At 44.5% G+C, this 24,031-nt stretch overlaps 1 protein-coding gene across 4 annotated transcripts in view; it reads left to right on the forward strand.

Annotated features, from left to right (window-relative positions):
- DHX36 (DEAH-box helicase 36) overlaps positions 1 to 24,031 on the forward strand; it is a 445,724-nt gene that overhangs the window by 416,420 nt on the left and 5,273 nt on the right. For all 4 annotated transcript variants that reach the window (XM_078667890.1, XM_078667891.1, XM_078667892.1 and 1 more), the window contains one exon: positions 5,965 to 6,117. In XM_078667890.1, the coding sequence (XP_078524016.1) occupies positions 5,965 to 6,117 (153 nt within the window). The remainder of the gene's footprint in view (positions 1 to 5,964; positions 6,118 to 24,031) is intronic.

Here is a 24,031-nt window from a genome sequence, read left to right on the forward strand (position 1 = left end):
CAAACAGTATCTAGGTGCAACAATAGATACTTCCAAAGCCCTAGCATACCCCAATCCAACCAGGATAGCCAGTATGCAAGCTCTCATAACAAAATTTCAACCGCCACGCTCGCTACCAGCTCGAGTGTTCATGCAGTTAAAAGGGATGATGGCCTCTTACGCAAGCCTCCAAAGGACGTTCGGTTGTGTCTGTGTCAGTATAACGCTTTTTCTTACTGAATGGTAAAGTCAATGGTGCGGGTACTGGAGGGTCCAGTCGATTTGATGTCTTCTGAATGAATCAGAGAAAAGAAAGCGTGCGTCCGCTACGCTCGAGACGTCTAAGGCAGTCCTTGCCAGTTCGGTGACCTAACCGGCAAGGACTGCCGTAGACGTCTCCATTGCCTTTACCATTCAGTAAGAAAAAGGTTTATACTGACACGTACACAACCTAACGTCCTTTAAAGAATCCTTGCACACTAGACAGTGGCAATTGCCCTGCTCTTCATCTGTCAGCGCCAGCCATCCCCTTCCTTCACACTGGGTACCCGGCTGGATCCAGTGTGAGTATTTTTTCACTTTCTTTCTCACTTTACCGGTGTTTCTCACTCCCAGCACGTGGCTGCGCATTCCATTTTCAGATGTCCCTATATTGTTAGGTCCTGAAGCGACCCTGTATTCAGCGAAAGGGTCGAAACGCCATCGACAAGTGTATACAAAGATCCATTGTGTCAGCTCTGATGATTGAATACAGTGGCTGATAATATTGTGAAAATTGTAAATGGTCGTTTTTTGAATAACAGAAACCAAATTGTAAATGCCACAAAGTCACTATTCCGTCTATTTTGGTTCCATGTTACACTGGGGACACTATGCACTATTTTTGTTGTATATATTTATATTCTTTACAAATAATATAAACTGTCAATATTTAATCCAAGTGTACCATGCCTCCTTTCCTTCAGACATCCTCATGACCCATATTTATTGCGATTGTGAATTATAGCATCTACGTAGTCAAGTAATTTTTCCACAAGAACCATTGGTTTTTGTTACACATGTAGTCTATGCAAAGCATGTGATCTACAACACACATGCTTCGAACGGATGATGTTACTTTCCCAGTAAGCATCTGTTCTTGGCATGTAGAGCTGCAGATTCACAGTCGCCCAGCCACCTCCCCGTTCTCCTGTAGTTGCTGTAGTTCTTAATTCACATTCATACACATGGCCATCTCTATCCTACACATACTAACTCCATTCTCAACCTCTGCGGGAAAACAATCTAACAATGGAGTTAATGCCCATATGCACTATCAAGGAAAGGAGGAGTCACCTACCTCGTGACTGGAAAGACTTCTTCGATCAAAAACAACTTGCAAACATCCGGACCCAATACTAGATGGCAGGAGTATGCAAAGCATGCTTACTGGGTAAGTAACATTATCCTTCTTTAGCGGAAAGAGCTCTTCATACCCTAGATTTTAAAAGAACACTCATGTTCTAGATAGATAGAACTAAAACTTTAGAAAAACAAACTTTTTGTAGCCATTTCTCCACCTCATGAAGGCAACCCTTTATACAAATCAGGCATAGCCAGATGGATAGTCAAATGTATTCAAACTTGCTACATTAAAGCCTACAGACCTTTACCTGTTACTCCCAGAGCACATGTCACTTTTTAGGAAATATTCCCGCAACTGACATTTGTAAGGCAGCTACATGGTCCGCCCCACACACACTACTGTGTGGATGCTTTAGCATGCCAACAGGCCAGTGTAGATCAGGCAGTGCTACATACCTTTTCAAACCGCTGCAACTCCCACAGGCTAACCACCACTTCTTAGGAGAGACGGCTTTACAGTCTATGCAGAGCATCTGCAGCCACACATACCATCAAACAAATTAAGTTGCCCTGCAAGCATCTGTTCATGGCATGTAGTGCTGTAGAATCACATGTGCCCCTCACCCCCCCCAACCCCCCCGACAATCTAAGGCCGTTGTAGTTACATCTCATACTCAGGTGATACATTTACATTTAGCATGGACATCCTCGTTCTTGCACTCTTCTTACACTCCTCTCTCACTGCCAGCGGGAAAACAATCTAACAAAGGAATTGATGCCCATGCACAATATCACCGAGAGGAGGAGACACACTGTCTTTTGACTCAAAAGACTTCTTTTAAGAACAACAACTTGCACAACTCTGAACCCAACACTAGATAGCAGGGTTATGCAGAGCATGTGAATCTATGGCACTACATACCACAATCATAATCCATTTTTTACATTCCTACAAAATTGATAATTTCAAATACTATTAAGTAAAACCATCACTGTATATTACATGATCAATAAGAAAGATTTAGAATCGAGTACTCTCTGTATGACATCTATGCAGCTGTGGGCATGGCCTCTGGATAAAATGGTCCACATTTAAACAGTACATTTGGCGAAAATTCTCTATACAGTGTGGGCAAGCTCTGAAGATTTTCATCTGCAAACCATGAAATGCTGCTCAATGAATAGATGATTCTAAAAATATTGAATACATGAACATACCAGAATTCGGTAACAATCAGAAGGAAAAAGACAGCCTTTTTTTCCCCTTCACTAAAGTATCCCATATGTAGATTGATGTGGGGATGTCTTTACCATGAAACTGAATGTTCAGCACCACTAGGCATTGGTGCCAGTGCCTGCAATGCAAGGGATGCTATGAAATGTTGAAGGAATTGTGTTTGCGCCTGGGCAAAACTAATGTGGGACTACTAACCTGCTGTAACTCTGTTAATGATCTTGATGAAAGCTTTTGATAATGTATTATCGATTGTGGCAGCAGGAATGGATGATGTGACAGGTGCCAGCCTGGGTATTCAAACAAGGATATCGCTACCTCTACTGCTAGATAAAGGGTCTAATGTCATCCTTGCAGGTAGAAAGCAGTATTTAAGGTGCTGAAACATGTTTTACGATTTTTATGCCAGTAATTAAATGTATTCAGTAGAGCCCACACTGTTCTCCATGTACACTTTCTCCTGCTTAGGAAGAGATGAACATCGTCACTGTCAAAAGCTATTAAGCAGTAATCTTAGCATTCATTTTGCTTATAAATCGTACTTTGGATTGAAAAATCATGTTCTGTCTGGCAAATCTAGATCTACTTGCACCCTTCATTATGCCAAAGTGGGGCCTGATTTAATAGTGGCCTTTTTGTTGGAAGCTGTATTCAAAACCCATGTATTTGTGTACACTACAACTACTTATTTGAAGTCTACCTTGGTAGTTGTTAAAAAAAAAAGCTAAAGTTAGAAACTGAAACGAAATAAAGCTTCTCCCCTTTTACCCCAGTATGTAATTTGTATTTGCCTCAAAAATTATTCTAAGAACTGGACCAGCTTTCTTTTACAAATTTGTATCAACCTTACTTTTCATTCCAAGGATCATAATGACTTGGCCCTTGAATGAGGAAAGTGCATGATATTGAATGATCAACATTTTATTATTTTTGTTGGAGCTAAGAAAATTAAAATTGCATTGAAGTGAGGAATATTAAGATGGGTTGTACTTTGGATGGAGTCAGCTACGAGCTTACAGAAGGGCCCAGAACTCATTCTACTAGAGAGAAGCCAATTAAAACAAATAACCTTTCAAAATTTGTCACTGGTAAAGTGTTCTTCTGTTCATGGGAATCGTTCACTTTAAAATGGATTCTTAAATATACCGAAGGTCTCTCATAGTAAGTTTGAGCCACAAAAAGCTTGGTTCCTGACCAAGTCTCAGAGCTTTAATTTTGATAATATACACAGTCAATGGGTCAATCAATCAGGATTCTGTAGAGTGCACTACTCACCCATGAGGGTCCCAAGGCGCTGTATGAAGGGGGTGTGAACAGCTCTGTTGGGGTCAACAAAAGAGCCAGGACTTGAGGTCCTTTCTGAATTAGTGCAGGGTCGGGCTTTATCAGAGGTCAAGGAGGAGTTCGTTCCAGGTCTTGGCTGTGAGGTAGGAGAAGGACCTTCCACCTGCTCTAGTCCTGTAGAAACGAAGGACGGTGGCTAAGGGGAGGTCGGCTGAGATGAGGTTTCTTTGGGGTTGTAGAAGGAGAGTCTGTCGTTGAGGTTTTGGGGTCTGGTGTTGTGGTGGGCTTTGTAGGCGTCTTTGAGCAGTTTGAAGGTTATTCTTCTTTTGGCGGGGAGCCAGTGGAAGTTGCGAAGATGTTGGGTGATGTGGTTATGTCATGGGATGTCCTGGATGAGTCTGGTTATGGGCTTCTGGACGGTCTGGAGTTTGCGGAGGAGGTTTTTGAGTGCTCTGCCCTTGAATATAACAGGGCACCATCAGAGCTCTTCTTTTGTAATGTCCTGCTGCCTGGTCTGCTTTCTTTATACTGAGTCTTCCAAAAATCTTTTCTTCTGATAATACCAATAATTGTGCTCTGGAAAATGCAAACATTCACAAACCACCTCCTCACACGTCCGTCAAGCAATTAGAATTATTATTGAGCCATGTCTGGTATTATTTACTTCATAGAATGCACTGTAACCTAAGAACCCTGTATGCTGGTTCTAATGTGACAAAAACATCTCGGGTAAGGAAGATGAAGGAAGATTTGAAGAGTGTTTGGCTTTAAGATTCTTCCTAAACTTAGATTGTTGTTAAGAAGTTGGAGAATCATAAAAACTTTTTGGACTTCTTGCTGGCAGAATTGATAATGCATCGGTGCCTACCTTTGGAATTATAAAGAAATTGTTCACAGAAGATCTGAGAGAACTGAAACAGCTAGGGAAGTGGCGACTCAACTGCCTTCTAATACATCGAGGTAATTGATTATACAACTTAACACCAGTAAAGAGATGCTAGGTGAATACAAACTTCAGTTTTTATTTAGTCTTAACAGATATCACAGAGCTACGTTCTGCATCGCTTAGAGATGTTTGATCAAGTTGGCTAAACAGCAGAGTTGCACTAGTCACTTCTTAAAAGGGCGATCAATTGAATGACTTCCTTATGAACATAAGGCTGCAAAAGAGGAAATGTTTGACCCGGTTTGAAGGTGAAGAGGAGGACACAGGGAAGACAGTGGCTAAAGGTCCCCAACTGCAGCAGTCTAGGTCGTTTACCACTGGTGCCCTGGGTCCCTCCCACCATGGCTCTGTAGGTCCCTTTCTGCACTTGACTCCCAGTATAGAGAGGATGAGCAATTTAAGTCTTCTCAGGGAGGTAGTGTGGGGTACACAGTATTGTATTGTCTGTCCTAATTATTTTCTTTTATGTAAAATAAAGTACTTTAATTTTATAGCAAAACGAAGTACTATGCAGTAAAGGGTTGTAACCTAAGGAGAGGTACTTACTTTCAACCCACTGGTGTGGGAGCACACTGAGGTCTTGTAATCACTTTTGGGTTCATATCTTAGTCACAGAAAGTGCTAGAGCCTTCTTTTTCTTGTGTGTTTTAAATTGTTTTGTCGGTCTGCAGTTGGTCCTTTGCATGTGTTATTTATTTATGTTGTGTTACGTGCTCTCCTATATTATCACATATCATTTCACCTTGGGAAAGCCATTGTGTTCATGCATCATGTGGACTTAGTTTGCCATGCATTGTGTTTGGTTGTGTACAGTGCAAGTTGAGCACAGTGGAATGCATCTGAAAAACTATGATTTTTTTTTCAGTAGCGGGTCCACATCAGGATGCCTATCTCAAAACTTCTGACTAAAGTGTACTGTTGGACAACGAATTAAAATTGCCAGGTGTAAATCCTCTGTTTGGCACTGTTGAATTGCACTCAACTTTTTTATAGCATTGTGACTCTACAATAGTACATTTAAAGCTCCTTTTATAAACTTGTAAACTATATGTACAATCTTGTTCTGGTCCCATCTGTAGCAATTCCTTTGTCAAATTACTGCATTTAAATGAGGAAAGCACAACTGTGCTCATTCAGTTCACTGTAATGACTATTGATTGAGTTCTCTCAATTACAGATCTACCTGTATGATTGCACAGAAGTTTCGCCATATTCCCTTTTGTTTTTCGGAGGCGATATTTCCATACAGAAGGATCAAGACCAGGATACCATTGCGGTAGATGACTGGATTGTCTTTCAATCTCCTGCCAAAACAGCACATCTTGTTAAGGTATGCATCTCATAAAGTATGTTAAAGGATATATCAGCAAAGTGTGTTGCATGACAATGGACTCCTTACTAATAATACTACCTTTCATTCTTATTGAGGAAATATATAAATCACATAAGCAATGTTATAAGTGAGATTATGTACCACTTTTGCATTAACACTCCTAATAAGACGACGGTAAATATGATTTATTTATTGTTTTGACCATGTGGTGTTTATTGAATTTGTTCTTTTCTGGGTAAATTTTTAGTGTACTTTTGTGTGATTATAAACATTACATTTGGTGTACGAGGTATGGTGAACTTCACTGGGATTTTAATTTTAATTTGTAATTGTGACTGTACTTTAACCCGTTTTTTGATTACTTTGAGAAGTTTTTTGAACATACATTACCAAATATAACTATCTTTTCTGCAGTTTTTATTATTATGATGATATACTACATCCAACTTCCACGTCGTACAGGCAGCCAGGTGCACCAGTGCCCCAGAAAGTCCTCAAACCTGGGATTGAGGCATGCACTCAAATTAACAATCCGAATAGCTCTATAATTTATCCCTTCAAAGACCACAAAGATGTCTGGTAATACTTATTTCTGAAAAATAACCAAACCAAACAAAGGCACTCCTCTTAATAATTTCTAGTTCACCCTGACCCAGATTCTGTCTGTCCTGGGTCTAGGAGACTATGGTGGCATTGGATTTGCAGAATGCCTATTTCTACATGCCTGTCATGTAGCCCCACAGGCATTAGCTATAGTTTCAGATCGACCAAGAGCACTTTCAGTTCATGGTGCTTCCCTCTGGCCTTACCAATGCACTTAGGGTCTTCGCAAATGCAATAGTAGTGGTCGCAGCCCATCTGCTGAGGTTGGGAATACCAGTCTTACAAAACCTCAACAATTGGTTGCTGAAAGCGGGTTTGCCTAAAACATTCGTAAACTACCTCCAGGTGATTTGTTGACATAGTTGGGCTTTTCCATCAGCGTACCAAAGACGCATCTTAATCTTCACAACCGCTCCCCTTCAATGAAGCAGACCGGCCTGCATTCAGTGCTTTCCTGAAACTTCCCTTTGCCTTAAAAAGTTCAGGATATTTGAGCTATGATCCAGAAGTGTTCACTTTTGACCTGAGTCTCAGTGAGAGTGGCCCTGAGGCGTCTTGGCCTACTGGCCTCCTGTGTCGTCCTTGTGGACCATGCTAGGTGGCACATGAGAGGTCTGCAGTGAAATCGAAGCTGAGTGGGCTTAGCACCAAGAGATAACAGCCAGGTGTCAACGGAGACTGCAAAAGACCTACAGTGTGCAGTTTCCACAAATGTTTGCTCTGTCGATGTGTTTGATGAACTGAAAAAACGAGAGCGTCAATAATTTTATGGGAATGGAAGCGGTTGAGATAGGTTCTTAGCATCCACTGATATCTTGATAGGTTGCCAACTGATATCTTGATAGCTTGCCATAATGATTGTAGATTGGTGTTGGCTATGAATAAAAACCAATGAGGAGGCTCCTAAGTGTTTTGAACAAGTACAAACTTAAAAGAATAGAATTTTTAGGCCAGATGTATTGTCTTAAAAGGATTGGTATATATACTGATTCGAAGCAGTTAATTGGTTGTAAGGAAGGAACAGTAAGGAAACTCTAATACATCAATAGTGATAATGAAATGCAATAGAAGAAGATTTTGTGAATTTAGTTTTGTTTTGAAAAGTTGACAGAAGAATAATAGTTTGGTGGTTGGCTAAGACCAAAAACCCAGAAGTAGGCACCACAGTGTCTGGAAAAAGTACAAACTGATAAGTAATGAAGTTTTCAGGCCTGATGTATTGGGTTAAACAGATTGGTGGACAAAGTGATTTGAGTTAGCCGACTGGCTGCAAGAAGGACCAAAAAGGAAACTCGATAACTTATCAATAGGGAATAATGGAGTAAAATATAGAGAGAACAGAGATTTCAGGAATTGACTTCACTACTGTAATATGATAGTAAGGATGAACCACTTAAAGTATTATTACGGAAGACGAGGTTACAAAGTGCTAGGAAGTAGTACAATGTGATAAGAATGAGTGACTTGGTTGCATTGTGATAAATGGATTGATAGACGTATGGATTTGAGGTAGGACCAATAACTAAACTCTAGATTATTTGACCAAGGATGCCGAAGTGGACCATAGAAGGAACAGTGAATGCACAAAGATAGTTGATTTCGCAATATGATTGAGTTAGTGAAGATGAACCTGTTTGGGAACCGTCATGCAAGACCAGGTGTTATCCAAACATCGTATTGATGAGGAGTAACATTGGAAAGACTAAATATGTAAAGCACATTTTTTAAAGATCGAACAAGAAGGATAATTAAAGTGGACCAGTGAGTGAACTGTAAGGGGTATGGCATCATTTTATGTTGAACAGTTGCTTTTTTTAAATAGCCTCTGTGGTTTGAAAATGTTTGAATTTGATGGTTCGGATTGGCCACATGGAGGTATTTAAAGGGAAAGAATTATGGTGTTTCCTTATCAGGAAAATAGGGAGAGACGAGTCAGGAATTACATATTTTGAGGGTTGAGAAGAAGGCAAGATTTTGAGGTGTTTTGGGGTCAAATAACATAGCGAGGGGTGAGAGGGGACCATCTTTCTGGATAGCACACTCCAATCGACGTAAAATTTAAGTGGCAGTAAGATGGCAACTGGTAGACAACAGGATGGCTGACTTTAAGATATATGGTTGGTTTTCTAGGGATGTTTGAGGCATTGAGAATGGTACTGAATAACTAAGTAGCCTATGAGATCACAGATCATAAGGAGTTTAAATGAGCTAGGACTTGGATTTTGTTTGAAGAGTTGGAGGGCACACCTTCCACCATTGGGGAAAAGCCCACGTATAGAGGGATGTAAAATTCAGTAAAAGCTCCCATAGATGGAGAAGACTGAAGAAGCACCATTCCTAGGTTATGTGTAATTTGCAATATGGATGGATTAGAGAAGTTATTGAAGCGTATAGCTTCCTTTCTCGCCCTCTCCTCCTTACAGGATGCCTCTGAATAATTTACTCGACACTGGTCTGTAATATTCTAATTGTATAGCAGCTAACCTGCAAAAAACCACATATGGTGACAATAATAGTAAGTTCTCTTCCAGGGGATCCTCATCAATAGTCATAAGCATTAGAATATTCCCGCCCATGCGCGGGACCCCGGAAACAATATATTATATGTGCCCCACATATATATAGACATATATATATATAAATATATATATATATAAAAATAAGCAATTGCAGCCAAATAAAACAATAGAGCTGGAATATGCAGTGAAGAATTTCCACAATACAGTGTATTTTGCATTAGAAACATGAGAAACAACACCAATGCTTGTTTAGAAACTGTTTTAATGCTTAGAAAACAGTAGAAATTCTCATAACACACTGTAAGCATATACAGCTCCCAGGCTGCATTGCAAAATCCCAGTCTAAAAAGACTGAAAAGCTAACCTGTAGCTGAATGTACTAAAACTGACGCTGTGCCTCTAAGGCACCTCAGCCCCTAGCTTCCCATCATGCCTCAGGGGTTACAGTTAGGTCAGTTGTTCTTTCCGGCTCCTTCAGGAAGGACCCTGGATACACAGCTCCACACTTTTCTGCCTTTTTCAGTCAGAAAATCTTCAAAAGAACAATTTTTTGATTTACTTTGACTTTTCACATCAGAGTCAAGTAAATAACTGCTTAGCAGTCAATTTTTTGTGAGGTTTTCCTTTCAGGATGCCCTCATTATTTGATGATTGCCCTTCTTGTGGCCACAAGAAGGCAAAAACGGACTCTCATGAGGTCTGTATTTTATGCTTGCCAGAGGATCATGATCCTAAAGACTGTTCTCATTGTAAAAATCTGTCTGACAGAACTCTTAAAGACAGAGAGAGGAACAGGCTCTATGGTCTGGCCCAGAGATCCATGAGAGGAAGATCTGCAGAGAGGAAGAGTTCAAAGAGACCCAGAACTCCCTCCAAAGGCAAGTCAGAGCGTCCATCAACCTCAGCACCGGGTTCGGCGCCGAAAAAACGACATCTGATGGACAGTTCGAGAGAAAAAGCTCCGTCGACGTCGAGATCGGCGTCGATGAGGAAATCGTCGTCGAAAAAAGGTTCGCCGTCGTCGAAGAAAGCTCCGCCGTCGTCAACTAGGCGACGATCGGCGTCGAGAGAAGCCACGAGATCGCCGTCGACGAGAGGTTCGACGTCAAGACATAAGTCAACTCCGCCGCCGTCAACCAGGCGACGGTCGGCGTCGAGAGACAGATCACACTCGCCGTCGTCTCGACGTCGACAGGCTTCGAAGAGTGTGACACCTCCGCCGACGTCTCCACGGAGGCCCTCGGCGTCGAGGAGCAAGAGCCCCCTCGGACGATCGTCGTCGAGGAAGGGATCATCGAAGGCACGTCGGCGCTCGTCGTCGAGGATGTCCGATCCTCCGCCGTCGCCACATGCCAGGTCGAGGACATCTCCGTCGCCGACAGATCAACGTCGGCCGACGTCGAGAGCTCCGTCGACGGCAGGGCTATGCCGTTCGACGTCGAGACCTCCGTCGACGGCAGGACAACGCCGTTCGGCGTCGAGGGAGAAGACTCCGTCGTCGGTGCATCATCGCCGATCGACGTCGAGGGACTGCAGATCATCGTCAAAGCATTCAACGCCGAAGGTTATCACCCCGTCGACGCCGCAGAGGCGTTCGACGTCGAGGGAAAGGCTTTTGAGACGTCCTCCAACACCGGTGAGACGGAGATCTCCTTCGGTGCCTTCGACAGTCCTAGTGACACAATCTGCTTCACTCCATTCCTCCTCAAGTGCCTCGGGTTCAACGGGGTCATCTACTAGGAGTAGGAGTCCGGTTCAGAAGAATCCCCAGCGGAGTTACACTTCACATATAAGACTCTCGCCAAGATGGTATGCTCCTTTGAGTAATTGGAAGGATTCTAAGGCACCAGAGAGACTTCAAAGGTACTTGAGTCCAGTCCACGGGTCTCCTCTTCAGCAAGCAGAAGAGGCAGATGGACAGAGTCCTTCCATTCACCGATCACGCTCACGAGAGAGAAGAGCGGACAGGTCGCATGCCCCTAGGGTCTCCCGATCGCCAAGGAGGGAGCAACTCAAATCTCGAACACCGAGAAAGGAGGTACGGACTGAGAGATCGAGATCTCCAGTACATCAGAGGGTATCACGTTCTCCTCGAAGGGAGGAACGACCTAGGAGATCACCGGTGAGGAAGGAGCATTTTCACCACAGGAGAAGAAGAACTCCATCATCCTCTCCTCCATCTTCGCCTAGATCTTCTAAAGGGGACTACTCTCCGACGCTGGCAGACAGCCCTCGCTCCAGAGCTTCCCCTCTTGACGACGTCAGCACGTATCTGGACGTTTTGCAAAGGGGTGCTCACAAGCTGAATATAGAAATGAGTGTCCACTACTGTGATTTTTGAGACTCTTCATCACAAATCATATACACGGCCGTTGCTCCCATTAGTTCCAGGAATAATGGACCCAATCAAAGAACGATCAGGGCAGTACCGGCACGTATCCAGAAAAAATATAGGCCGGCTGACTCAGATCCTATCTTTGTTAAAGGTGAGCCTGCGGCGGACTCAGTTATTGTAGCCTCAGCTAGGAAGAATCACACAGTCGCTCCTTCTTCATCAGTTCCTCCTGACAAAGACAGCAAGACGCAAGATTCTTGGGGACGCAAGGTATGCAGCACAGCAGCTTCATCCCTGAAAGTCTCTAGTGCATCAGCCCTTCTGGGAAGGTACGATAGAGCCCTATGGGACTCCATGGAACGATTCAAAGGGAAATTGCCCAAGGAGGACCAGAAGGACTTTGAGGAGACCGTGACGGAGGGCTGTTTGGTGGCAAACCAAATGATTAGTTCATCAGCAGATAACGCCCTTCTAGCTGGACATAACTATTCACATGGGATATGTGCGAGGAGATCCTCTTGGCTGCGTTTAACTGGGCTCAAACCAGATGCACAGCAGCGCATTCTCAATCTGCCTTTTTCCGGATCTTCACTCTTCGGGGAGCATGCCGATCAGGAAATGGCCCGTATGAAGACTGAGTTAGACACAGTAAAGGCAGTAGGTCTGGAAAAACAGAAAGCACCGTTCAAACGACGCTTCAAGACCAACAAAAACGGGGAGGCCAACAGAGGGTTCAAACCCCTCAATGGTCTCAAAACAAGCCACAAGGAAAGCCACAATACAGAGGTGGAAGGTCGAGCAGAGGTAGAGGCGGACATCATCAGACCTCTACCACACCTAGAGGAGGCAAGGCCTGAGCAGTGGCTTCCTCTGACACCGTTACCCACTCCAGTGGGAGGAAGTGCTGCACAACATCTGGCAGAGTGGGTCAGCATCACGAAAGATCGGTGGGTGCTGAATATACTGCGCAATGGATATGCGCTACGTTTCAGGAAGAAACCACAACCGACTCCTCCAAAAAAGTCTCGCTCGTACCAACTAGAGCTCCTCAAAAAGGAAGTGAGCGTCCTCTTACAGAAAAACGCAATCGAAGAGGTACCCCTATCCCAAAGGGGGAAAGGAGTGTACTCAAGATATTTCCTTGTCCCCAAAAAAGACCAAGAAGGAAAATTCAGACCGATTTTGGATCTTCGACTCCTCAACAAAGTGGTGGTCAAAGAGAAGTTTCGCATGTTGGCACTCCACCAAATATGTCCTCATCTACAAATCGGAGATTGGATGTGTTCGGTGGATTTACAAGACGCGTACTTCCACATTCCTATTACACCAGGTCATCGAAAGTACTTGAGGTTCCTGGTAGGGACCAAGCATTACCAGTTCAAAGTGCTTCCTTTCGGGCTCAAATCCGCACCAAGGGTCTTCACCAAGTGCATGGCAGTGGTAGCGGCGTGTCTACACAAAAAAGGTCTCTTTGTGTACCCATATCTAGACGACTGGCTCCTGAAGAGTCCGTCCCCTCGTCAAGCCACCAAAGACTGTCACCTGTGTCTCCAACAACTACACAGGCTCGGCCTCCACGTGAACACAGAAAAATCAGCCCTGCAGCCCACGCAAACTATCCACTATCTGGGTGCAGTTCTGGACACAAAGTTAGGAAGAGCGTTTCCTTCGCAGGAGAGACTGTCTTCCATGGGGCAAAAATGCAAAAAGTTACTTCAGTCTCCTCGTCCAAAGGTGCGAGAAGTAGCGTCTCTTTTGGGCTCCATGGCGTCCTGCATCTTCCTAATACCGAACGCCAGGTTGAGGATGCGGCCTCTACAAGAGTCTGTGAAGGATCAGTGGGACCAAGCGACTGGAGATTGGGAGGACCGAATCATCCTGTCTCTATCAGCACTGACCTCAATAAAGTGGTGGACTCGCCCTCGGAATGTCCTGCAGGGAGTCCCTTTTCAGCAACCTCTTCCTTCGCTGTCTGTGGTAACGGACGCATCTCTAGAAGGCTGGGGTGCTCACATGGGTCATCTTCAGATTCAGGGTCGCTGGTCGACCAACCTTCAGACATACCACATCAACATGCTGGAACTTCGAGCAGTTCATCTGGCGCTCAAAGCGTTCTTTCCAGCAATATCAACGGACAAAATCCTAGTTCAGACGGACAACACTACAACTATGTTCTATCTGAACAAGCAGGGAGGAACTCGATCTCGCCCTCTGTCTCTGGAGGCCCAGACAATCTGGCACTGGCTTCTGGCTCGGGGACTGTCGGTGGTGGCAGTGCACCTTCCAGGCGAGCTAAACACAAAAGCGGACGCACTCAGCAGGCACTTCGAAGATCAGCCAGACTGGGTGCTACACGACGAAGTAGTCGAAGAACTTTTCCGTTGCTGGGGTCGTCCAGACATAGACTTATTTGCGGACGACGAAAACGCCAAATGCCACGCCTTCGCGTCCAGGTTCCACCGGCCAGGGACGCAAGGGAACGCTCTCCTGCTGGAGTGGACAGGAATGTTCGCTTATGCTTTTCCCCCTCTGGCACTGATTCCGAAGGTGGTGGCCAAGCTCATCAGATCGAGCATGGACATGATCCTAATTGCTCCGGATTGGCCGCGACAATGGTGGTATCCAGACCTGTTACATCTGTCGCTGTGTCCACACAGACGTCTTCCGTGCAGGCCAGACCTGCTGAGCAAGATGAACGGGAGGATCCTGCATCCCAACCTCCCGTCGCTGAACCTGACTGCATGGCTCCTGAGGTCTTGCAATATGGACACTTAAATCTGCCTCCGGAATGTATGAATATTTTAAGAGAGGCAAAGAGACCTTCCACAAGGGCGTCTTATGCGTTCAAGTGGAAACGTTTTTTCATTTGGTGTAAGGACCATGGCTTTGATCCCACCAAAGGACAAGAAGAGGTAGTTCTTCCATACCTCCTATACTTAGCGACATCAGGGTTGAAATACGCTTCTATTAGGGTTCATCTATCCGCCATAGTAGCGTACAGAAAATCACCTGCACAAACATCGTTTTTTCAGGTCCCAGAGGTGAAAGATTTCCTTCAGGGATTAAAGAAGGTCTATCCCCCTGTGAGAAATCCTTCTCCTCCCTGGGAGTTGAACCTGGTTCTCTCCAGGCTGATGTCTACACCGTTTGAGCCTATACACAAGGCCTCCTTGCAGCATCTCACTTGGAAGGCGGCCTTCTTGGTGGCAATAACCTCTGCGCGCAGGGTTAGCGAGATACAAGCACTCTGCACCAAGGAACCTTACACTGTGTTTCACCACAACAGAGTAGTAATGAGGGCTCACCCATCTTTTCTTCCAAAGGTGGTATCGGATTTTCATATAAATCAAACGATTACCCTTCCTTCGTTCTTTCCTAACCCATCGACCCCAGCTGAGAGGTCGTTGCACTCGTTAGATCTTAAACGGGTGCTAAAGTTTTACCTAGAAAAAACTAAGGACACCAGAAAGACAGACCAACTCTTTGTCAATTATGGTGCTATGAGGACCGGGTTTGCAGCAGCCAAAAGATCCATCTCCAGATGGATTGTCTCTTGTATCAAACTAGCATACCAGCTGGCTGGCAAACCTTTGTTACAATCACCCAAAGCTCATTCCACTAGAGGGAAAGCAGCCACAATAGCTTTTTTGCATGACATTCCTATGTCAGAAATATGCAAGGCTGCGACATGGAAATCAGTCCATACCTTTACAAGGCATTATTGCCTAGAGTCTGATTCCAGAGCGGATTCTCAAGTAGGGCAAGCCTCCTTGAGAAACCTATTTGGGTAGAATAAGGCCTATTTTTGGGCCTACGGATATGAATGTTATCTGTTGATTCCTTTGCCCACAGGGATGAGGTGAGGCTCGCTACTCTATTCTAATGCTTATGACTATTGATGAGGATCCCCTGGAAGAGAAGGATTAGTTACTTACCTGTAATCCTAGTTCTCTTCCAGGGGTATCCTCATCAAAGTCATAAGCAACCCTCCCGCCTCCCCGGGCAAAGGACTTTGTTTATTACATAGGAGATGGTTTTTAACCGGTTATTACCATGGTTTGGTTTTCAGTCTCCGAAAAGAACAACTGACCTAACTGTAACCCCTGAGGCATGATGGGAAGCTAGGGGCTGAGGTGCCTTAAAGGCACAGCGTCAGTTTTAGTACATTCAGCTACAGGTTAGCTTTTCAGTCTTTTTAGACTGGGATTTTGCAATGCAGCCTGGGAGCTGTATATGCTTACAGTGTGTTATGAGAATTTCTACTGTTTTCTAAGCATTAAAACAGTTTCTAAACAAGCATTGGTGTTGTTTCTCATGTTTCTAATGCAAAATACACTGTATTGTGGAAATTCTTCACTGCATATTCCAGCTCTATTGTTTTATTTGGCTGCAATTGCTTATTTTTATATATATATATATTTATATATATATGTCTATATATATGTGGGGCACATATAATATATTGTTTCCGGGGTCCCGCGCATGGGCGGGAATATTCTAATGCTTATGACTTTGATGAGGATACCCCTGGAAGAGAACTAGGATTACAGGTAAGTAACTAATCCATATTGTTTTTGTAAGTACTGTGTTGTTATTATGAGGAATACAATGTTAATAGGAAATATGAATGGATGAATAGGATGTCACTTGATACCTTTGTGTTCTTCAATGGAGGATGTTGGGCCTTAGGTTTAAGTTAATACTTTTTGTAATGTTTTGGTTTTCAAATTGGATTTACGTAATGGATCAGCGTCTAGTAAAGATGGGTAGAGTGTCTAAATGCATCGTAATAATATATGTACAATAAGAAAGAAGGAGCCGAAAACGTGGTTGTTGGTTTTTATGTATATTTTGTGTTTTTAAATTTCAATTTGTATATATTTGTTTCACAGCCTTGATTAAGTCATTCTTAAAAGAGGAAACATATTGGCCCGGCTAGATGTTCTATGTGTGAAGAATAATCTTCGTTGAAGACTCATCTCTATCTTTGCATGTATTTATGAACTAAAGAAAGATTTCCTTCATCCAGCTGGATGGACTTTTGTTATGTTTTAATTTTACTCTGTTCCAAATACTGATATTATCTCAGTGCCCCTATATTTATTTTTGTGGCGCTCCCTATTCCATTTTTTCTCTTTACTTTATTGGGCGGTTTAGCACTGAAGGGTGAAGCCATAGCATCAACACTCGTGGAGTCGAAGACTGCCTACTACTGCTGTTTTTGGTTTGTGTATGTTTTGAAAGGTAAATATCATGTTCATCTGAAAATAAAATTCCGAGACTCTGACACTAGTTTAGGCCCTGTTGTCATTGGAAGCAGAGGACTGAATGCTGCCAGTTAACTAGCAGAAGGAATACTTTCACATCCCATTTCTGCAGTCATACTCGAAGTACCTGGTTATTGTAGTGGATTCCACCCATTACCGATTTAGAGGTACTTCCGTTTGGTTTAACATCGGCTTCTCAAGTCTTTATCAAGCTGATAGTGGTGGTTGTGACTTATCTCAGCTAGTCGGGTATACCAATCTTCCCTTACCTGGATGATTGGCTGTTCAAGGCTGAGTCGCTGAAGTTGGTGTTGATCCATCTGAGTCTACTGCAATTCTGCTGTTTGACCTGTGTTTTTCAATAAACCGACCCAAATCTCACACTACAAATGTCTCCTGTTCCTAGAGTCAGTTCTGGATGCTACTCTTCTCTGTGCCTTTCCTCCTCCCCAGAAGATCCATTTTATCCTGAATATGGCTTTATCCTTTATGGCAGGCATGAGAGTATCGCTCCTGAAGGTTTGGGGCCTATTAGATCTACTGACTTACTGTATCCTCATGGTCCTGCATGAGTATTGACATATGAGTGCTAAGCAGAGGTACCTCTGCAGGCAATGGTTTCAACACGGAAAGATCTGTCAGACATCATTGTGTTCTCCCAGGACACTGCAGCAGGTGTGGTGTGGTGGGTGAACAAGGTGGACCTTAACAGAGAGATGCCCTTCAATCCCCCTCCAACCATGGCAAGGGTAGGGATTGATGCCTTCCCTCTAGGGTGGGGGCTCATCCGGAGGATCTGGAGATTCAGTGTTCGCTGGTCTCCAGAGGAGCAAGTGCTTCATATCAACCTGAAGAGCTGTGGGCGATTCAGCTGAAACTCAAAGCCTTCCTCCCATCCATCCAAGGTCAGTCTGTCTAGATTATGATGGTCAGTATGACTGCGATGTGGTATATGAACAAATGAGGGGGAGCAGTGTCTCAACTCCTGTGTCTGGAGGTGTTGAGGATGTGTTAGACACACCGTCACAGGATTTGGCTAATCATCTGGTTGGGTGTGGGGATTTCAGAGCGGACAGCTTGAACCTGCGTTACCTTGCCTTTCATAACTGGCATAATCTCTTGTGTAGTCCTGGACATCTTCGTCAAGTAGGGCATTTTTCTGGTGGACTTGTTTGCCTCCTGAGAAAATGTCAGTACCAACAGTTGTGCACCCTCCAGGATCCCTTGAGGAGTGCCTCTGGGGACGCAGTTTGGAACTTTCAGCTCCATTATGCATTTCCGACCACACCCTTGATCGCTCAAGTTCTGAGCAAGACTCACCAAAACCGGCCCTAGATTTGCTTAGAAAGGTGTGTTATGCAGACCTTTAGCTCTTCTCCCTTTGTCCTCTACTCTGGTTGCCATCCAACGCAGACCTTCTCTCCCAGTTGGAGTGGATGGTGCTGCACCCCAATCTCAAAAGCCTCCCTCTTTGTGCCTGGATGCAGACATAGAGACATCTTTTCAGCAAGCCACTCCACCGGAAACAATTCTGTCTACTGGAGATTGAACCGTTCTGTTTCATGATGTGCAGACAACAATGTGGACCCTTTGCCAGCCCGTCTTTCGAGGTCCTCTAGTTTTCATGAGTATTTGGCCACTTTGTCGGCATACATGTCTTCCAGGCCAGAATTCCCTGTTCAAGTCCCCTGCTGTGATGAAGTTCCTTAAAGTGTTGACCCCCCTATGTTTTAAAACAATGTATGGGCTCTCTGTTGGAGCCCCTTCATATTTGCCAGTTTCAGTTGTTAACCATAAAGACTGTCTTTTTGTTGGCCATCACTGAGGTGAGGTAAGTCAGGCTATACGTGCCCCTGATACCCCCCTCCCAGTTTAAACCTTTTCCCAGGCAAGTTGGTGTTGCGAACCAGGGCTGCTTTCCTTCTAAAAGTTGTTACTCCCTTCCAGTCCATTCCTGAAAGAGAAACAGCTACCTCGCCTGTTCTCTAGGTTTTTACCTCAGTAGTAAGAGATGTATGAGCTTGGATGACCAGCTCTTAGTTGTTTCTGTGGCAGTAGGAAACGGGAGGCTGTACCGAAGCTGACATTATTCGACTGGATTATACTGTTGGGTTATCCTTTGTATCAAAATTGCTATGCACTTGCCAAAAAGGAACCACCTGGAGGAATCCAAGCTCACTCCACCACTGCCAAATCGTCGTCTTCTGCACTCACAAGAGGTGTTTGTGTTGCAGGCATTTACAAGGCAGCAACATGGGTACCCCTAAACATTTTCGTAAAGTAGTACTGCTTGGACTCAAAGGTGCATATGGACAAACCCTTTGCCTAATCTGTGCTACAAGATTTCCTTATTTAACCATTTATTAACCCTCTTCCGGGGCATGTACTTCATTGGAATCCATTCAACTGGTGAAGAATCTGCAGGTAGAGGTATCCATCATGAGATAAAAGTAACTCACTGATCTTCGGTAACTATCTGTTCGAGTCATATGAGCTGCAGATTACACACTGTGCATAGATGGCCACCTAGTGTTGGGCCCGGATGTTTGCAGTTTATTTTGTTACAGAAAAGTCTTTGGAAGTCACGGGATAGGTGACTCCTCCTTTGGATGATACTGCGCATGGGCATCGGTGTTTGTGTTGCAGACATCTGCAAAGCAGCGACATGGGCACCCCTAAACATTTTCGTAAAGCAGTACTGCTTGGACTCAAAGGTGCATGGGGACAAGCCCTTTCCCTAATCTGTGCTACAAGATTTCCTTATTTAACCATTTATTAACCCTCTTCCGGGGCATGTACTTCATTGGAATCCATTCAACTGGTGAAGAATCTGCAGGTAGAGGTATCCATCATGAGATAAAAGTAACTAACTGAACTTCGGTAACTATCTGTTCAAGGCATATGAGCTGCAGATTACCCACTGTGCATAGATGGCCACCGAGTTTTGGGCCCGGATGTTTGCAGTTTGTTTTGTTGTAGTAAAGTCTTTGGAATTCACGGGATAGGTGACTCCTCCTTTGGATGATACTGCGCATGGGCATCGGCTCCATCCCCAGATTGTTTTTCGTCATTAGGGAAGTGATGGAGCTGTACAAGAGGTAGTGATGTCCATGTGATTTGTATCTAATTAAGATAATACTGGAACAGATAAAGGTAGCCGGGGAAGCGGGTGGGCGTGTGTAACTCCGCAGCTCTACATGCCAAGGACAGATGCATACTGTTAAGTAGCATTTTCCGTTCGAGGCATATGAGCTGCAGATTACCCACTGTGCATAGATTGTATAGCAGTACCCACACCTAGCGGCGACCACCAGTATCTGTTGCAGTTCTTTGAAACAGTGTTTTTAGTACAGCCTGGCCCACAGTGGCTTGTTGTTTAGTTTGCACATCTACACAGTAATGCTTTGTGAATGTGTGCGGTGTAAGCCATGTAGCTGCCTTGCATATATCCTCTAGGGGAATGTTTCCTAAGAATGCCATTGAAGCCCCTATTTTCCTTGTAGAATGGGCTTTTGGAGGAATTGTTAATGTACGTTTGGCTTTGTGGTAGCATATTTGCATGCATATAACAATCCATCTTGCGATCCCTGATTTTGATATGGGGTTGCCTTTATGTGGCGGTGAAAAAGACACAAAAAGTTTTGTTTTACAAAAGTTTGTGTCCTTTCGATATAGTACAGTAATGCTTTTTTGACATCTAAGGTGCGTAGAGCTCTTTCTGTGTCTGTTTGAGGCTGCGAGAAGAATACGGGCAGCTCAACTGATTGATTTAGATGGAATGGCGAAATGACTTTAGGAAGGGATTTAGGATTAGTACGAAGAACCACTTTGTTATGATGCATTTGCAGAAAGGGTTCTTGAATGGTAAATGCTTGTAGTTCACTAACCCTTCTGAGAGAAGTAATAGCTACTAGGAAAGCTACTTTCCAGGTTAGGAATTGCAATTCACATTTATTTAATGGTTCAAAGGGAGGTCCCATTAATCTTGTGAGAACAATAAGTTCCACACTGATGCAGGTGGCGTTCTGGGAGGAATTATCCTTTTGAGTCCTTCCATGAAAGCTTTTATAGCTGGCGCAACACTAGGTGGCCATCTATGCACAGTGTGTAACTCTGCAGCTCTTCATGCCAAGAACAGATGCATACTGGTAAGTAGCATTTTCCTTCTTCTGAATACTCTACCTGCAGATTCCTCACAATCCCACCCACCTCCCCATATTATTGATATATGAACGCTTAGTAAGGTTCCAATTTAAGTTTGGCACTGCACTTAATTTTATTGATGTTTCTCCATCTGCTTGCCTGGAAGGCTTAGAATAAATGGACGGAAAATGACATTGAGCTTTGAATTTTACCAGAAGGGTGAGAAAGCTACAGGTAGATGGAGTAGCCACCAGAAAAATTGTTACTGGAGGTAGGTAACTTTTTCTTATTGACTGGAGATCCCAGAGTTACCGTACAGTCTCATAGAACATCCCAAGTTCTTAACTGATTGCAGCTATTCAAGAAGCCAACTCCTCTCTAGAAAACATCAAAAGCAGAATCAGCTTGCGTGCTTCACCTTGCCTCTTCAGTAGGGCAGTGCCACTAACAATAAGTGACATTTCGATTCTACTTCAGGACACAACCCTCAAGGCAGTGGAAACTTGCTCAGACACTTCAAGCACACCCGCAGATGTATTTTCTTTGTTTTCGACCTTCGACTGTTGTATACCTGTACATTTGGCAGGACAAGTTCAAGATGTGGTTCCTGGTGAAGTTCTGCTATTCTCAAAGTGGGGGATTGGTTGGTGTACCTGAACCTCCAAAATGCCCGTTTCCCTCTACTGCTTCTCTCCACCCACAGGCTTTACCAGCATTTCACAGTGAAGACTCAGATTTATTGGTTCACGGTTTTGCCATTTGAACTGATAGCCAAACAATACATCTATAGAAAGTGGATGCACTAGTGGCTGATTTACAACAAGGGTCAGGAGACCATGCATTCCCATACTTGGATGACTGGCTGTTGAAAGTGGAGTCCAAGGCACTGGTTGAAGAACACTATCATAGACGATGACTCTTCTCCACAACTCAGGATTTTTAAATGGCATCCGAAATCCCGCCTCACTCGCACAAAGAGCTAACCTTCATAGGAGCCGTGCTGTACCTGATCCACATGAAGAATTTCTGATAGAGACTTCTAACTGCAGATTCCTCACCTTTTGAATACCTCCCCTTCCCCACATCATCAGACTGAATGGCCAAATATTTAACAGTACCCCTGCTTACCGGCACTGTTTGCTCTGCGACAGTCGTTCCACACCAAATGTGACGAATGAGGGCATATATAGGTGTCACCCATACACGCTTAGTTCCTTTCTTTCCTCGTAAACAGGCGATTGTAAAAAAAGTTTTTAAAATTCTAGTGTGCCAGTGAAAACATTCACATTCCAAATCTACAGTGCTAAAACCCTCTCAGGAATGTCTCAAACAAATGTCTGTGACTGACCCACATGTGGTTTGCCAGTGGTGCTTGGGGCCGAACCACTATTCCAAGGCGACATAGAGATCGTGCCTTGATGCACCCCAAGGCCATCCTAAATTGGGAAACAAAGTTTCTTTGTGGCATAGCAAGATTCCATGATGTGACTGGTTGAGGTCTAAAGGTAGATCCTGCTCCTGAAGTCACTCCTGCAACAGGTAAACTTCACAATCTAAGTTCTTGAGCAAATCCAAAAAGAACAGCAAGGTGTCCAAGCGGGAGCTGGACCTGTCCCACCACTCTTGATTTAAGAGGGCACGAGGAGGCCATCATGCCTCCAGGTCGGGCTCCTGACGTCACTATTTTTAGGAGTCAATTTCTACCTTTGACCCGCTGCAGCTAGAGTTTCTGGGACCCTCTGCGATGCTGCAGCAAATCGAGGAATTCGTTGTGACCATGCTGTGGCTTTTTGCTACGTTATTGGCTCCCTCTGGTGGTCCTACATACCCCAAGGAGCCCAGAGACCTCCCAGCTGAGCTATCACTGGCGGGTCCACCCTGTGCACCATTTGAGCCCTCTGGATCCGCGCAAGGCTCTGGACCAACTTCAGTGCCAGTTCACTTCTCTGCACCACAACCCTCGCCAGAATGTGATCCACCAATGCTAGCACTAGGGATGACTGAGAACAATGGCCTACCCATAGTGCTGTGGGACACCGAGCCAAACACCTCTTAACCATCGATCTGATTCCGAGAAAGTGCCTCTGCCTTCCAGAAGGGCTCATGTCATTGATGAGTTATTTGTCACATACTCCATTAATGGGTCTGTGATGCTGGAGATGAGATTACCCAAACTTACCAGCAGGACAACTGGTGCGAAGTCATCCAAAATGCCAGCGATCTGGATACCTCCCCAGCCACTGCATTAGTTTCTACTCCCGGGTCCTGCAAAGGTCAATGAATGTTCTTGACCGCCTATTCCCCACTCAGGAGGTTAAAACCACTGTTCTGACTGAAGTTTCAACCTGATCAGTTTAGTTCCGAGTCACTTCTCTGATTCAGTTAGGCTGTCACTGATACACTCCTAGGCACCGGGCCAAACCCTGCTCAGGCCCACCTATGTATCTGCAGACACCATCGCCCTGCTCCAGCCAATGGAGCTTTTCTTCCCAATAACCGCTCACCGGGGAGCCTTGTAGTGCAGGCTTTGGCTAGCAGAGTAAACCCAAACTCATTTCCCACTACTCCTCCTTATGGGGAATCGAAAAGAAGGGAGGATTTTTGGAAGCACGTGTTTTCCTAGACTAATTTGGTCCTTTGTTCCTTGATTGCCACCTGCCTCTTAGGCCGCTGCTCTGATGTCTTGTGGGACTCCATGGCCAGAATATTGCTCATGGTCCTGGAAAAAGGCTGGGGCATACTTTCTCAGGCCATGCAAGATGGTCGTGATGCAGCCAAGTTTACCACTTGCTGCAGATGTGATACCGCTGGCTCCCTGGTATGTGGTTCACTTGCTTTTCAGGATACATCCAGTCCAGTTATATGAACATGCAGTTCGATGCTTCTCAAGTTTTGGGAGGATAAAGCGGACTCTGCCCTGGAGCGCTTCTAAGTTAGCAGGGCCTCAGCACGCTTCCTGGGCCTTTCTGCTCCTCAGTGCCAGCCACATCACCAGTTTTGTCCAGTGTGTGGCTACTGTAGAGGCTTCCAAAAACAGCCCCAGC

The sequence above is a fragment of the Lissotriton helveticus genome, chromosome 11 (assembly GCF_964261635.1).
Source record: "Lissotriton helveticus chromosome 11, aLisHel1.1, whole genome shotgun sequence".
In the NCBI taxonomy this organism is placed as follows: domain Eukaryota; kingdom Metazoa; phylum Chordata; class Amphibia; order Caudata; family Salamandridae; genus Lissotriton; species Lissotriton helveticus.